This window comes from Mercenaria mercenaria, chromosome 2 (assembly GCF_021730395.1).
Source record: "Mercenaria mercenaria strain notata chromosome 2, MADL_Memer_1, whole genome shotgun sequence".
NCBI lineage: Eukaryota > Metazoa > Mollusca > Bivalvia > Venerida > Veneridae > Mercenaria > Mercenaria mercenaria.
The window spans coordinates 68996551-69012002 of record NC_069362.1 but is presented as its reverse complement, the minus strand read 5'-3'; the positions used below and the strand labels follow the sequence as shown (position 1 = coordinate 69012002).

General features: G+C 34.3%; 1 protein-coding gene across 2 annotated transcripts in view; it reads left to right on the top strand.

Moving 5' to 3' along the window:
• The window catches only part of LOC123564214 (uncharacterized), an 84310-nt gene that overhangs the window by 41205 nt on the left and 27653 nt on the right, over positions 1 to 15452 (top strand). For both annotated transcript variants that reach the window (XM_053536842.1, XM_053536843.1), the window contains exons 4-17: positions 21 to 124; positions 680 to 948; positions 1242 to 1397; positions 1860 to 1900; positions 2268 to 2359; positions 2664 to 2844; positions 3054 to 3131; positions 3582 to 3839; positions 3988 to 4260; positions 4967 to 6145; positions 7203 to 7307; positions 8656 to 8846; positions 9809 to 9970; positions 11613 to 15445. In XM_053536842.1, coding sequence (XP_053392817.1) covers positions 21 to 124; positions 680 to 948; positions 1242 to 1397; positions 1860 to 1900; positions 2268 to 2359; positions 2664 to 2844; positions 3054 to 3131; positions 3582 to 3839; positions 3988 to 4260; positions 4967 to 6145; positions 7203 to 7307; positions 8656 to 8846; positions 9809 to 9970; positions 11613 to 15445 — 6922 coding nt within the window. The remainder of the gene's footprint in view (positions 1 to 20; positions 125 to 679; positions 949 to 1241; positions 1398 to 1859; positions 1901 to 2267; positions 2360 to 2663; positions 2845 to 3053; positions 3132 to 3581; positions 3840 to 3987; positions 4261 to 4966; positions 6146 to 7202; positions 7308 to 8655; positions 8847 to 9808; positions 9971 to 11612; positions 15446 to 15452) is intronic.

The following is a 15452-nucleotide window of genomic DNA, read 5'->3' as shown; positions in this document are numbered from 1 at the left end:
TACAATAATATTGTTTTCAGTGCACGATTCGGACAATGATTTTGTACGTTGTCGCTGGGCTTTAGAGACCAATGACGAATGTGGTGATGTATGTGACGGACTACCCAATTCTAATTTGAATGCAGTATGTTAATAATTATTTAATTATCATACCCTGCAAATGAAGTTGAAATGGGGTATATAGGAGTCTCTTACGGTGGGCCTGGCAAGCGGACGAAAATGCGGACTGTCTGCTGCAAAACATTTTGACTCGAACTACTTCCGCAGTATTAAAAGGATATATTGTTTCTCTTTACTTTTTTAAAATTAATTTGGCCATTTTATAAAGTTCAAAGTTACTTGGATTACCCTGCGCCTTCATTTGTTCGGTTACTTCCAACCCCGCATATTTTGCCTCTCTTCACTTATTTGAATTCATCATAATATTTTAGAAACTTGACATAAGAGATGTTTTGTTTCCTCTGACAAAGCAGTATTTCCGCTTTAGTGATATCTCTAGTTTAATATCATAATATTAACATGATTATATAGCGGACTCTGAATACATGCTGCAGAGATGATATAACTGCGACAGAAATTAAGTTTTAAGTGATGCCAAATATTAATCTTTTGATTAAACAAACGTGTAAGTAGTGAAAACTGTTAGATATAGCATGACTAATTGTTACGATTTATGCAGGACTGTACAATCTCATACGAGTCTGTGTATTCTCTGGGCTGGTATGCAGTTGCCATACAAGTTGAAGATTATATCAATGCTACATCTGAGACACCACTCAGCAGCATCCCTGTCCAATTCCTTGTTAATGTTTACAAGTCCAATGCATCATGTGCCAAGTCGACGGAATTCGTTGCTCCAACACCCCCTAACGACGCATGTATAGGTGTGCCTGAAGGTGAAATCTTAGAACTGGACATTGTAGCTAGAGTTGCAAGTGCTGACAGAAGGTACGTTGCTTATTCACCTAATGTTAGAACCCCCTTGACTATTTATTTATACCTCATGTAAAATGATAAAATATCCTCGTTAGTACAATCTAGATTTAAAACAAAAAATGTAACATGAAGTAAAAAGTCAGTTTTGTGACTTCCACATAGACCTTTTTACGTGTTTTTTGTTGTTTTCTGCCTTTTGCATCAAACAGAGAAAACTCCGTAGTACTATTAAAGGATTCGAAATGTCTGGTAATATATGTTTATTAAAATGTTATAACTCAAAAGAAACAGTTTTTTTATTACAGTATTTCAGAAATAAAGACATTATCACCACTTGGGATGCTAAAATCCAATGTGTACAATATTTCTGCAACAGACTGGAAAGTAAATGTCACATGGAATTCTTCACACTCTGCGGATACGAGTAATGTGTTCTGCTTCACGGCGAGGGAAACATCAGGGTATGATTTACTTAGAATATTCGTAGTGGAAGTAATGTGTTTTATTATTCAATAATAATGCTAAATAATACTAAATGTAAATATTTCGTATAGTTCATATATAGCTTGTTGATTATTTTGGGTTAAGTACTTAAATGAATGTAGATGTTTCGGATATTCACACTAAAATGAAAAAAATGTCAACACTAATTGATTAAATTCAATGGAAGGTAATGTTTGACAAACTTGTAGGATATCTGGAAAACGTTTAATTTATCCGAACTACCCGCTTTGACATGTTTCCGGGTGTGGTTCACCAAACATGTGTTCTGACACTAAATAGGTGTGTTATGTTTGATATAAAGTAATCTTTACTGAAATAACAGTACTCAGGGTGTTCGTAACTTCCAGTTAAGTATATTTTATTTCTTTCACTCGTGTTTTACGCACGATATCACTTACTTAATAAACTCTCTGTTCTAGCATTGAAAGCGAGAAGAGATGCATAACATTGTTAAAAGATGGTACGTATCAGTCTTAAGGATTATTACATGTTTATAAATTTCCTAATTAAGGTTGTAAGAACATTACCAAGAAATGGAATAGATTCGTCAAAATAACTAACTAACGTTATATATGTTGATTACATGACTTATTTCAGAAAATATTTAACAGATAGAAATGGTGATATATACTAACTAAGTAACAGAACAGTTGGTGAACTGTGCCTTTATCGCATGTCTGTTTACTTTACACAGTCTAGTTGACTGACTGGTTTCTGATAGTACCATTGACCAAAAGAAATAGAAAAAAGTAGATCAAACAGATTTGTTTTATGATTAGCCGTATTATGAAAGTAATTATGTTATTACCTGTATAAACAATTTACAGTATCACCGCCGAAATTTATTAACGGCACACAGTCACCTATCGGAAGAGTTCTTCCAAACCAAAGGACATGGACAATAAACACCGACATAAATGTAAGCAGAAAGTAAAAAAAGGACCTAAAATTTAATATTTGATGTCGAAGTTTGATATGATAGTGTTTAGGAAAGAATTTGACAATTACTCAAGATAGCTGCAGGATCCCGCCCTAGAAATTGAAGTTAAAAAGTAAAATTGGCTAGAGAGTAATGTAAAAGTTGAATAAGTACTAGTTTAATAACATGCATGTTTTTGTACTCTCGTTCAAAAGCATAATATTGTAAGTGACTTTTGTCATGATTTTAATTGGTATAAACTTCAATGTTACCGACTAATGAATTACAAATAAATAATTTACAGATTAAGCAAACTTCACGGGATGCCTATATTAGAATTTACGACAGCAAGGGTTCACTTGTTGAAGCTATAGATGCTTCTGATACTCATTCCGTCACGGTAAACTCGGACAAAAACATGATGCAATTTATAATACCATTGACTCTGAAAGAAAAGGAAACTTACTATTTTCTGTTCGACCTTGGTAAGTATGACTTTTATCTGTAAATACGATTAGTTCAACTGAATAGACAATAGATGTACATAATTGCGACCTCATAATGAACGAGATTTACATTAATATAAGATTTATGGCACGTGTATGGTCTTTCACGTTTACACCTAAGTAGTGACATTATACCCGAATGTTTAAAGACATATATTTGATCTAGCCATTTCTCATTTCTGTTTAAGGTGTTGTAAAGGGTACAGAATATTGTGGAGCGGATTCCTCCCCGATTGAAGATTCGTTGTTCTGGGAAATGAGTATAAGTGCGTTGCCCATTTAAAGTGTTTATTAAAACTTTTGCGCTTATTTTCAAGAATGGGTTCTATTTCTAACTTAATAAACTGTTACAAAATTGATACGATTCAGTAATATATTAATGTACCAATTTAAATCTAAGAACTCTTTATCATTGCAAGTGGATATTATGTTCTTTTTGATTTTCCATAGTTCTTTTGGTCATCTATCTTGTACATACAAATTCGACATTCATATTATCAAGAAAACCGTATTTAAGAGCTTATTCCTAATACTAGAAAGAATTTGAAAAAGAAGCATGAAAAGAATGTAAATATTGAAACAATATTAAGTTCTTAACATTTATAATAGAAAATTGGTCAAGGTACATAAACAATCTTTCTTCTAAATATATCGTGATAAACACTCTTGTTTCGTTTGTGTGATGCCTTGGGCTAAATCTGGTTCTTTTTACTAAGTTGATGTTACTCCACCATTGATAACAATGGTGACGAGTCCGTTAAAGACAAATGCTACTACAAAATTAGAGTGGACAGTGGACGAGCCTGTTTCAACAGAATGCACTTTAACAAGACCAACCGGTACATCTGAGAATATCTCTATATGTAACAATGCATGGATTGGAACAAACTTGACAGAAGGACATTATATGTTTAGAATTAAAACTACCGACCTAGAAGGAAACATGGCTTACCAAACAGTTACATGGGAAGTTGGTGAGTAATATTTCTAAATGAAAAACAAATTGGAACGTTCCTATAAAGATTTGATATAATTTAATAACATTGACCATTGTAGGCCGACTGTGATAAAAAAAAAAAGAAAAAAAAAGATTAATCTAAAATGTTTGTCGTTCTGTTTCAGATACTACTTCACCTATTGTGTCATTTACGTCTACACCAGCAAAAGAAAGTAACGAACACCATCCGCTGTTTGAATGGGTCTGTAATGAACCTTGTACCTCTAAGTGTTCATTTCTGGAACAAGGAACGACCAATTCTGTAAATGTAGCTTGTTTCGGGACATCTATAGTCTGGGATGTACCTGTCACTACTGATGTAAAGACTTATACATTTCACATCACAGCGACTGACGATGTTGGAAACACTGCAGAAATGCATTTCAACTGGACGGCCGGTATATATTCAGTACAGAACAATATATTCAAGGCAACAAAGCCAATACAGTAAAAACTATTTTCATGCGAGGAAGCCGTTATGCTGGCTTGCAGAAAGCCGATGGTGCTATCTTTGTGCCCGTATGTTCCTGAAATAATGAAATAATTCTCAGGGCACCTTGGGGTCTTATCCCACCATGAAAAGCTACAAAGTCGTAATATGACATTATATTGTGTTGGTGTAACGTTTAATCCGACAAAAATGCGATATCAATTTAGGGAAAAAGAATATATAAAATTCATTGTTATCAAATGCGCTAAAATATCTATCATGCAAATGGTTATGGTTTTACTTTAACAATTTCTTATTTTCTATATTACGTTTTTAATATTCGTTGATATAAGCATACCATTCTTGTGATGCGCTTCAATGTTTTGTTTTAGATAGACTGAAAATGAAAATCAGCTTGTAACTCATTTGTTCGTGATTTTATAATCCGTACTTTTTTGTAACTTCATTTAGAAGTGCCAGTAAGTAGTTCATTAACTGATGCAAGTTTACATTGAAACACATCGTGTATACCTATTCAGACCTTGAAACACAATCATCTTTACACAAATTCTAGGGTTAGAAACCAACTATGGTCATACACGTTTTCAGAGATTATGTTCCTTTATCTTGCCGGTAAAATATGTTGATTTGTTGGAATCATTATTTTTTTTCAGACTTTATACCTCCAGAGATACATCTTTGCAGTGCAGGCGAAAACATTTCTGTTGATTGCTCAACCGACTTAAAACCATTATCAATTTGCAACGTTACAGTAGCAGACAGTGTAGATGCTACTCCAAGCCTTTCATATGACGATGTAAACGTTGGAACGTGTGGCATTGTAAGGAAATGGAAGGCACATGACGGTGCCGGAAATAACGCAGAAAAATCACAACAAATCCATGTTGTGACCCAGAAACCGCTGCGAGTAGTTCGGTACCCTGGACCTTTATCCGTAGCTTGTGGGGCTTTAGAGAATATGACCGAAACATTGATTTCTTTGTTTGAAATAGAGCATCCTTGTGACCTTGATGTGAAATTCAGTTATAAAGACAATCCCAGTGAGAAATGTGGTATCCTAGTAAATAGAACTTGGACAATAGCAGACAACTGTGGAAAATTTGTAAATGTACTTCAGTCTCTTAAAATACTGGAAGCTAAGAAACCTTTGTCTCCTGAAGATGGGCAAAGAGGCGTTGATTTGAACATGATCCTGCGATGGCAGGACGCGACATCTAGCACTAAATTTAAGGTTTACATTTGGGAACGTGGTTTACCAGTGCCAAAATCTCCTTTATCTGAAACATACAATAACTACTACAGAATTACATCCTTGAAGTCGGGAACAAGGTATCAATGGCAGATAATATTCCTCTTTGATAACAATGAAACGTATCTCAGTCCAATATGGGTATTTGAGACAAGAAAATATGCAGACTTAGTTGTAGTGGGCATAGATGTGCCACCCTCTGGTTTTACTAACAACGATTGTACGGTGAAATGGACAGTGATGAATTCTGGTGGTATTGCTACACAGTCAAGACGCTGGTATGATGCTGTTTATATTTCATGGGATGACGACTTCCGAAATTCAAAACTAGTAAAGACAGTTTATCAAAAGAATGTTATATATCCAAAGGATGGTTATTCTTCAACTACAACCTTCAGATTAAGCGAGAAGGAATTTGGAAATGCATACATATTTATTCGCACTAATTTATACAATTATGTAGAAGAGTATAACACAACAAATAATGTAATGCGCAGTTTATCCACCATACACGTCAAGCTCACACCTCCACCTGATCTTCAAGTTACGTCTATGATTCTGTCAGGAACGAAAGTCTTTTCAGGTATGATAGAAGTCTAGTTTAGGAAACCGTAAAGAAAATGAAAATTGATTTATAAGACTACATTATCTTACAAGTAAGTACCGACGATGCATGAGGCTACTTTATTTAAAGACTACACATTCACTAATAAATGTAACGGAATAAGCATGATTTAAGAGCAGTAATACATTGGTTTGTTAATGTGTTTGTTTTCTTTAGGTTTAACGCCGTTTTTCAACAGTATTTCAGTTATGTAACGGTGGACAGTTAACCTGTTCTCCTGAAGTAACTGCGAACTTCCCACATGGATCAGAGGTTGAGAACGAATGAGTTTATACACAATGTCCTTTATCAAATCGTCACGGAGAACATACGCCACGCCAGGTTGAAATGTACGACCCGCAATCCATAGATCTGCGCTTTCCCTATTAAGCTTAGCGAGACTTTGGTGGGTTTTACAAATGTTTTAATGAAACTAACTAATATATTTTCGTTTGAATTGACACACTAAAAGTCAACAGTTGAGAGATCTATATGAAAACTAGCGAATCGTATGTTTTTCAATCGTTGCGAAATATAAAGACACCTTAAAGCGTTTAAGGTTTAAGACGGACAATTTACACGAAAAACGGTAATCTGAAGCCGCCATTTAATACAGTTATCTGACCTAAATCATGTACATTGTCTTACCAAAGTTACCACCCTTTTTGCGAATGGTGATCTTCAAAAACAAATTACCAATGCATAAGATGTTTTTGTAAAGACAGTTTTATATGTGATTAATTTTGTTTTTATATAAAAAATGTCTATTCAAATGTTAAGTCGATAGTTTGATATACTGACACACCTTTTTCTGTTAGTCTGTAAACATTGAAGCGTTTCAGTGTTTTAAAGATCAACATCGTCGACGAAAATATTCATTTAGTTATTTCAGATATTATTTACTTTTCATATGACACCGACGAAAACGAATTCATATTTTGAACAAATTGATTCTATTCCAAAATAATGTTGATTATTATACAGATATTGAACTTTTGCTTATATCTTACTTACAAAAATATTTCCTTTATATTAGGAACTAACATTGATATATCATGGACTGTGGTGAACATGGGACAAGGGCCGACTAGAGACAAGATATGGTGGGACAAACTGTGGTGGTCCCGAACACAAAGCCTTGGTAATTCAAATTTACTATAATAGATCTCAATTTTACTATATTAGAATTCCGAATAAGCTTGTGCTAGGGTGTTGCACATTTCATCACATCTCATAAAAATATTTGATCAAACAAAGTCTTCTATTATTTTGCTGGGATGCATTTTATGCTAACAGATTTTATTGATGGTTTAAATCGCTGACATCGAATATCTTGTCTTTACCTCTGTGGATTTTAGCCCCGGATAGTCATATAAGGAAGTCATGCAGCCGGCTAGTGAACAGTTATCTTTTCCATCCAGATGCTTTCAAATGCCTGACATACTGCCAAGAGATAGACTTGAAGTTTATTCCATTATTAAAACCGAAATCCACCTGAAATTTGCCGGTGATATATAAAATCTTTAAAGAGATCCTTTGTAAGCATAGAATACGTATAAGCAAAATCATAGTAGATTCGATTTTATATGAGTCTGTTCATGATAGGTAATGGTATGGGTTGTTAAAAAATATGAAGCATTTGCTTTAACCTCAAATGAATGAAATATTGCGGTCTTAAATACTTATTCATCAAATTGTCTGAATATCAATGCAACGTTTAAATAGCTAAAATATGGTGATGGTCAAGGCAGAAAAGTGACATTTTAACTTCAACATTAACTGTTCATTATCACATAAAACATTTATTCATAATTTACAGGATGTTCTGTATTACATATTTATTGGCTGTATCTGCGTAATGCGTTTAAAGAGACCTAGTGCTAAAATGTCCTAAGTGCAACTGGCAATAAAAAGACATAAACATTCACCAAAAAGTCAGATGAATTGTTTTTATCTATATACCTATCATGAACATTAAAGGCATAAACATTATTTTCTGTTGATGGCTATCGAATAAAATGTACTTGGGACTTTTGCTTCATTTGTTTGAAAACCATATGTGCCACACATCGCAAGTCGCCGCGGATTATGCAGAAATATAGAAAAGACTTCATGATCCCAAAGGCCAAAAATAATAACAACATCTAAGTACGAGACGACTACTTTCGACCGACACATCTGCTTCTGTGACCGATGATACAATAAAGGCCTAACAAAGCGAATAAATAACGTACATATTTTGTAGCCACATTACACATGAATTTTTTTTTTGCATATCGGCAAATTCAAATAATTATTAGTAACTAAATTATAGTTTTCTCCAGAAAATCAAGGTGAAAGAAATATAGATTGTGGTGTGAATAGACTGAAAAAAAGTTAACATTTACATTGTTTATGTTCAATTTATGACCGGAATGAAATAAAATGCAAATAAATTGTAATGTTTTTTATTGTCGGAGAAATATTTTAAATCGAGATCTCAATTACAGATCGAGACTCAAAACTGTTGAAATCAGCGGTTCATTATGGATACTTAAATCAGAATGCCAACTACACAGGGACAGCGACAGTGCCGATACCGGAGTTCATCACGGGAGATTATTTCTTCATAGTTGAAACTGATGCAAATGGTCAAGTTTTTGAGTACATCAACGAAAATAATAATGTACTTGCAGCACAGGTATAACATGTGTTTAAAACTTTTATTAACGTAAACGTAAGTTCAAAATTAATGCAATTTTAGTGTTGAATTATCACATACCCGTACCTGCACAAGTATGTGTAAAGAAGGTATTTCAAAATATTTTAATTTGTAATGTATGCGTGATTATAAAGAAAGTTTATACTTAATGTGTGATCACATGCATACTTGGAATACTTTATTGCAGATATACGGTTATCAGTAATGAATATCTAACATCCGTTTGAGTCGTGACACTGTTCAGTGATGAGTTAATTGACCGAACCTTTTAATGATGAAAGACTGAGTCGGTTTCAATACGTTTAATACGTTGCAAAACGTTTAAATAAACGACGCTGAAGTTAGGAAAAAACTGGTTTAGTTGAGCCCGATATGATATGGAGCGAGAGAGCGATGCGTGCACGCATAGCTAATGGAATGGTTGTGTTGCAATTCAGAATCTATAAAGAAAATAATAAAAGAGCTTGTTTCCAGGATGCGTTAAAACGATTTAATGATAGTCGCTAAAACTAAGAAGTAGGTAATTTGTAAGAAAATGGTTGCTTTAATTGATATTAACATTGCTATGTAAAGACTATTTACAATTCGAGATTTGTATTTCGTGTAACCTGATTGATAGCACAGTTTGTGCGTACGGGTAAGTATGATGAAGATTCAAATATAGCACAAAAATAGAAACCCTTTAACGGTTGATATGAATATTCATATTTGATGATTTAATTACCATTAAATGCAATGTGCAATTAAGACTTATTTTCAATATATGCATAAGTTCTTAATACAAACTTACTCATATGTGCTTATACATGCAAGAGCGTGTTGTGATACTACTACGAATAAATATAAATGAAGTCGGACAGCATCAATACAAGTGTATATTTTCAATAAACCTCTGAATACATAATGTAGTAACTTTTAAAACTGTTTTTCGTCCTCTACAGACGCCAGTCTATGTGACACTTACGCCGCCGCCTGACCTAATTGTGCGATCGATCGAATGTCCGAGCGTTTGGAAAACAGGAGATACCGTTAACGTAACATGGGTTGTTGAAAATATTGGACATGATTCACCGGAATCACAAGCCTACTGGCGAGACGAAGCGGTGAGATAATTTCCTTATCAAAGTATAGCGCGGCCATCTTGACAACAGATGAACTAATATGTAACCGACACACAAAATTTTATGGCCGGCTAAATTTTGAGACCATTATATTGCTGAGTATACTTAAAGACCCATCACGACCTAGTGACCTGCTTTTTCCACCCACAAGAACCTCATGCAAATCATTCTGATAATACTGGTATAATACAGCTATTCTACAAGATGACAGGTGGACAATTTAGGCCTTCCCTGAATTAATGTGTTTTCATAACATCATCTGAAAACTTTTTTAGTTTCTACTATGCCCCAACGATAACTTGATATTTACAAACATGACTATAAATAGATTAAAATGGAACATAGGGAATGTTCAACAGATATTTTGCCGTGTGGGTTCGAAACTCAGCATCGACAGTCAATTTTTATTTCACTTTTGCATAAACATTAACATTCCTTCATAAGCTCTATGAAAACACGACAGAGAGGTATCTAAAAGCGATATGGCAGATCAGAATATTTTATTATATATAAAAGATGATATTGATTAAATACATGCACTTTATCCATGTAAATAATGAAAATACTATTGTGTTAAATTAAGACATATATACAAATACAAACAATCAAAGAACAAAAATACGGAAGCAAAAATGAAAACGAATAGGAAAAATAAAATAAAAATTTGAAAAAAAAAAAAGAAATCCTCATGAGGATTCGAACCCACAAAACGATTCGCTTATATCTAATTCTTGTCTGTATTTTACCCAACTGAGCTATGTTTCCATATACTAAATGGATATTTTAAATGAAAGAAATTCTATTATTTGCTTGTCAAGTAATGTGCAAGCATTATGCATTGTTATTTCATCAGTTATCATGAATTAGACTCGTCCTCGCGTTTCGGCGGGAATCACGTTATCATTGGGGATTAGTATCTTTTCAGTTTAGTTTTATAAACATAGAATAAATAACTATCTTACAATGTAGAAACAAACAATGTGGTCTAAACTCACCTTAATACATCAAGTACTACGCATACCACTATATTAATTTAATAATATATTTAGACATTAAACACGTTGTCTTGGCCATTTATATGTCATTGTCAATTTGAAAATAGATACTTGTTTTTTCTCATTTTCTTCATGTAAAGCATGTATAATTAATATTATGGAAAAACAGAAGAATCCAGTTATTTTGTGATGCGTCTTTAAGCAGTGATTCAGTGGCATAATTTGGAGATTTCAGGTTTTATCCATTTCCTATCTCGCGGCTTGCTTATATGTTTTGATCACATTATCGTTTACCTATTCCTTTTCAGTGTAAACAGAACATTCAGTTATTAATGCATTTTAGAACAAGTACAAGAATTGGTACTCTGCAGAGTTTTGTGAAACGTGGTTGCACCGGCTTAAACGGAACTCAATTTTAAAATGACTTTAAATGGACTTCATGAAAACATAATAGCACTACTGATACAAGTTTCATGTCACTCTTCATAAATGGCGACATATTTATACTTGCGTATTTTGCTACTGCTTATTGTATAAATATGCCTCGGCAAATATTCTATAAGGTGTCAATATAATCATAATACCAAAATGAAAATAATGATCATATACAGTATGTTTTTCACTAACAGGTATTGATGTCAACGGCCTCTAATTGGCATCGACGCATTGGAACAGTTCCTCATCACAAGGTCGTAAAATCGGGTGAAATTTATGCATCTACAATTCATGTGTATGTTGCACCAGATATAACATCGGATGACTATAATCTCACAGTCACAGTCGACTTTAAAGACTATTTATTTGAATTTACTTATAAAAACAACAACAAGCAAACTAAAGTAGTTACTGTGACACAGCTTCTTCCGGATTTAAAAGTACAAAATTTTACAGTTTCGTTAGAATATAATTCTAATGTTACCGTTTTAAATTATGAATGGGAGGTACAAAACATAGGCCAAGGGAACACTGTTTCAGATAACTGGATTGACTCACTAATGGTTAAACTACCTGACAGTGACGTGTATGTACTATTGCAACAAATAGAAATATCAGAACAAAACGGACTTCAGATTCGTGAATCGTATACTCGCAGCGTCAGTTTTGATCTCCCCTTCACCGTGTACGGAATCGTGAATTTTCGATTAGCTGTCGATGAATTATATCATTCTACAGGTGACAGTGACATATCAAACAATGTAATTATAGCAAGAGATGTTTTAATAAATCTAAGAGCCGTTGACCTAATGGTGTTAGATAATATAACAACATCAAAGAATGCACAAGCGGGAAGAGACTTTTCGCTGACATACACTGTTTCAAATATTGGAAGCATGGATGTCAAAAATATCCTTTGGATTGATAGAATATTTATAGTTGAAAATATCAAAAATCTAACAGCAGCATACAATCTTGACAAATACTATGAAATCGATATTAATATGAAAGTAAAAGAAACCTATTTCCGAACTGTCTATTTCACCCTGCCATATGTGATGTCCGGTGATTACATTGCCGTCGTAATAACTGATACGGAAAACCAGGTATTCGAGGGTTCATATAAAACTAACAATAAACTTACGAAATTATTTAGCGTGAATCCTGCACCTGCCGCGGATTTAGCTGCGCTATCCGTTCATGCTGAATTGTTGAGCTCAGTCGGCGAAGATAATATTATTTCTGTTCAGTGGCAAGTGAAGAACATCGGAAACTCTATGGATAAATTCCAGTTGTGGCTTGATCAGATTATGTATAAAACAGATGAGTCAGACACTTTTATAACATTGAATACATACAAAGTAGACCGCAAACTTGAATCAGAGGCACAATATCAGGAGGAAAGAAATATAATTCTTCCTGTAAATGTTAGTGGTAACATCTTCCTTTGCATTATGGTGAATAGTGATGGCAATATTTACGAAGCTAATTCAAAACAAAATAACTTTCTATGTCAAGATTATCCTGTTACAGTTAGAGTTTACACTGCAGCCTTACTTACAGTTACTGTCGATAAGATTACAACAGCTTTGGAAAATGAGCAGATAGTGCCAGGTTCAAAAGTCGCTTTAGAATATACCGTTACAAATATCGGTGGCCTACCAACAGTTCAGTCTTCCTGGATCGATTCTATTTATTTGACAAATTCAGAACCAAGTTCAACAGCTGACCTAAAGACAAATGGTATTCGTGTACAAGATATAGTTCACGTCGGTAATTTAAAAGCAGCTCAAAGCTATTCCGTTAGATCCCAATTTTCAATTCCAAGAACGTTTGTCGGAGATCCGTTTATCCATGTTTTGTCTGTAAATACAGATACAGAAGAAAAGACAGACGAGACAAGTTTTCCTTCTTCGATAGGTTCATATAAACAGCCAATTAAGTTATCGTTTCTCTTACCAAACTTGCACATTGCAACCAATCAAACAATAGGTGATCTTCAGGGTGGACAGCCTGTCACCGTCGAATACGTAGTACAAAATTACGGCAACTTTTCGACTCAAAACATTTGGTTTGACAGTGCTTATCTTAGTGAAGATTTTATAATAGATGCTTTCGATATTCGGTTGAATACAGTTCTGAGAAGTTTTAAATTAGATGTTGGCGAAACAACGACTTTGAATATAAGTTTTATTCTTCCTTTAGACATGGAAGCAAAAAGCTACTTTTTGGTTATTGTATGTGACTCGAGAAATGATATCTTTGAAGAGGAAGAAGATGATAATGAAATCAGATTAGTTTTTGACATGGAAACACGGACAAGTTCAGATATTGTAATTACTAATGTTGCTGCTCCAGTGTCCTCTCAGTTTGGCAGCACCATGCACGTATCTTGGAATGTTGTAAACAATGGATCGCAGCCTGCAAGCGGATACAAATGTGATTCAGTTTATATATCAGAAGATCGTCAATGGGATATTAGTGACAAGCAATTAGGGTCACCAAAATGCTCAATATTTCATCTGCCTGCAAATAAAAGTGACGGACTGAGCCATTCTATAAGTTCTGTTACACCTAATATTCCAGCTCAGTCTTACAACACATTGGTGAAAACTCGGTCAAATGTGATTGATTTGAATCTTGACAATAACGTGGCCATTTCTAGTCGCCAGACTAAAATTACATACAACACTTTATCGGTTGGATCTTCTACGAATGTGCCCTTATCCTTTCACGGTTTTTCAGCTTTGCAAATAATTAATGTTACCACGGATCAGACACTTGTTATAAATATATCATCGGATACCTCTGATTCAATGAACAACGTTTACATAAAAGCTGGACGTCCAGCAACCCGTTACGACTTTGATAAAGTTTCAGATGACCCTAATACCGCGAATAAGATTATTTCAGTTCCTGACACAGTTAGCGCCGATTACTTTATCCTTATTGAAAACATAGGCTCACGTTCGTCTGAAGCGATACAGAACATTAAAATTGCAGTAAAGTATGCGAAGTTTGACATTCTTGATACTTTTCCACGGTCATTAATACCAGATGCAGAAACAACACTTCATATTTCTGGGACATTATTTCCCGACGACATGGAAGCACGATTATTTTATAAAAACAGTTCCGTTTTAAGTTTCACAGCAATGAAAACATACATTTTTTCTTCGACAGAAGCGTTTGCAACATTTCGTATTCCGAAAGATACAACAGTTACACAGATGAATCTGTTATTACTCTCCCAATCTCTAAATGATAGCATCGAATATAAAAACGCTATTTACATTGTAAAAGGCACGAAAGGATATTTATCTGTTAATGTTGAGAGCCCTGGTCGGTTGAGAAATGGAGAAGAAGGTATGTTCAAAGTGAATTTTCAGAACCTCGGAGATTCAGATATTTTAGTGCCGGTAATAAATGTTGAAGCCATAGGCAATGGAACTATAAGACTAGAGAATGAATTGCAAAACGAATTTTACCAAAAACGGTATCTTGTTTTCGGTATGTCTGAATATGGACCAGCCGGAATACTTCCTCCAAAATCTCACGGAGTTTTGAAATTTAAAACTAGACAAGACCGTCTGATAACGAGAGGTCGTCTTTCAATGACTCTAAGAGTTTCTGAGATCAAACCTGAATTTGAAAGATCAAATCCATTTCTGCAGATGAAAGAAGACATAAGACTTCCCCACTATGACAAAGAATCATGGGAACCAATATGGAATAATTTTATTTCCGTCACTGGAAATAGTACCTTGTCTCTACTGAATAAGATGTCGATTATCTTAAATGAAATAAGTTTGGCTGGAAGACGTGTGCAGAAAGTAGATGACATAATAAGATATCTTGTAGATTTTGCTGATGCTCCGTTCGGCGATAGAGTTCTCGTGTATGAAAACGATGTCGATGTCCAGACGGAAAAAAGCGTACGTCTGATTGTAGATCGCTTCATGTCTGCACGTATTGGTTCCAGAAGACAGCCGGGATATATTGGAAATGGGTGGATTATACCGTTATGGTAATTC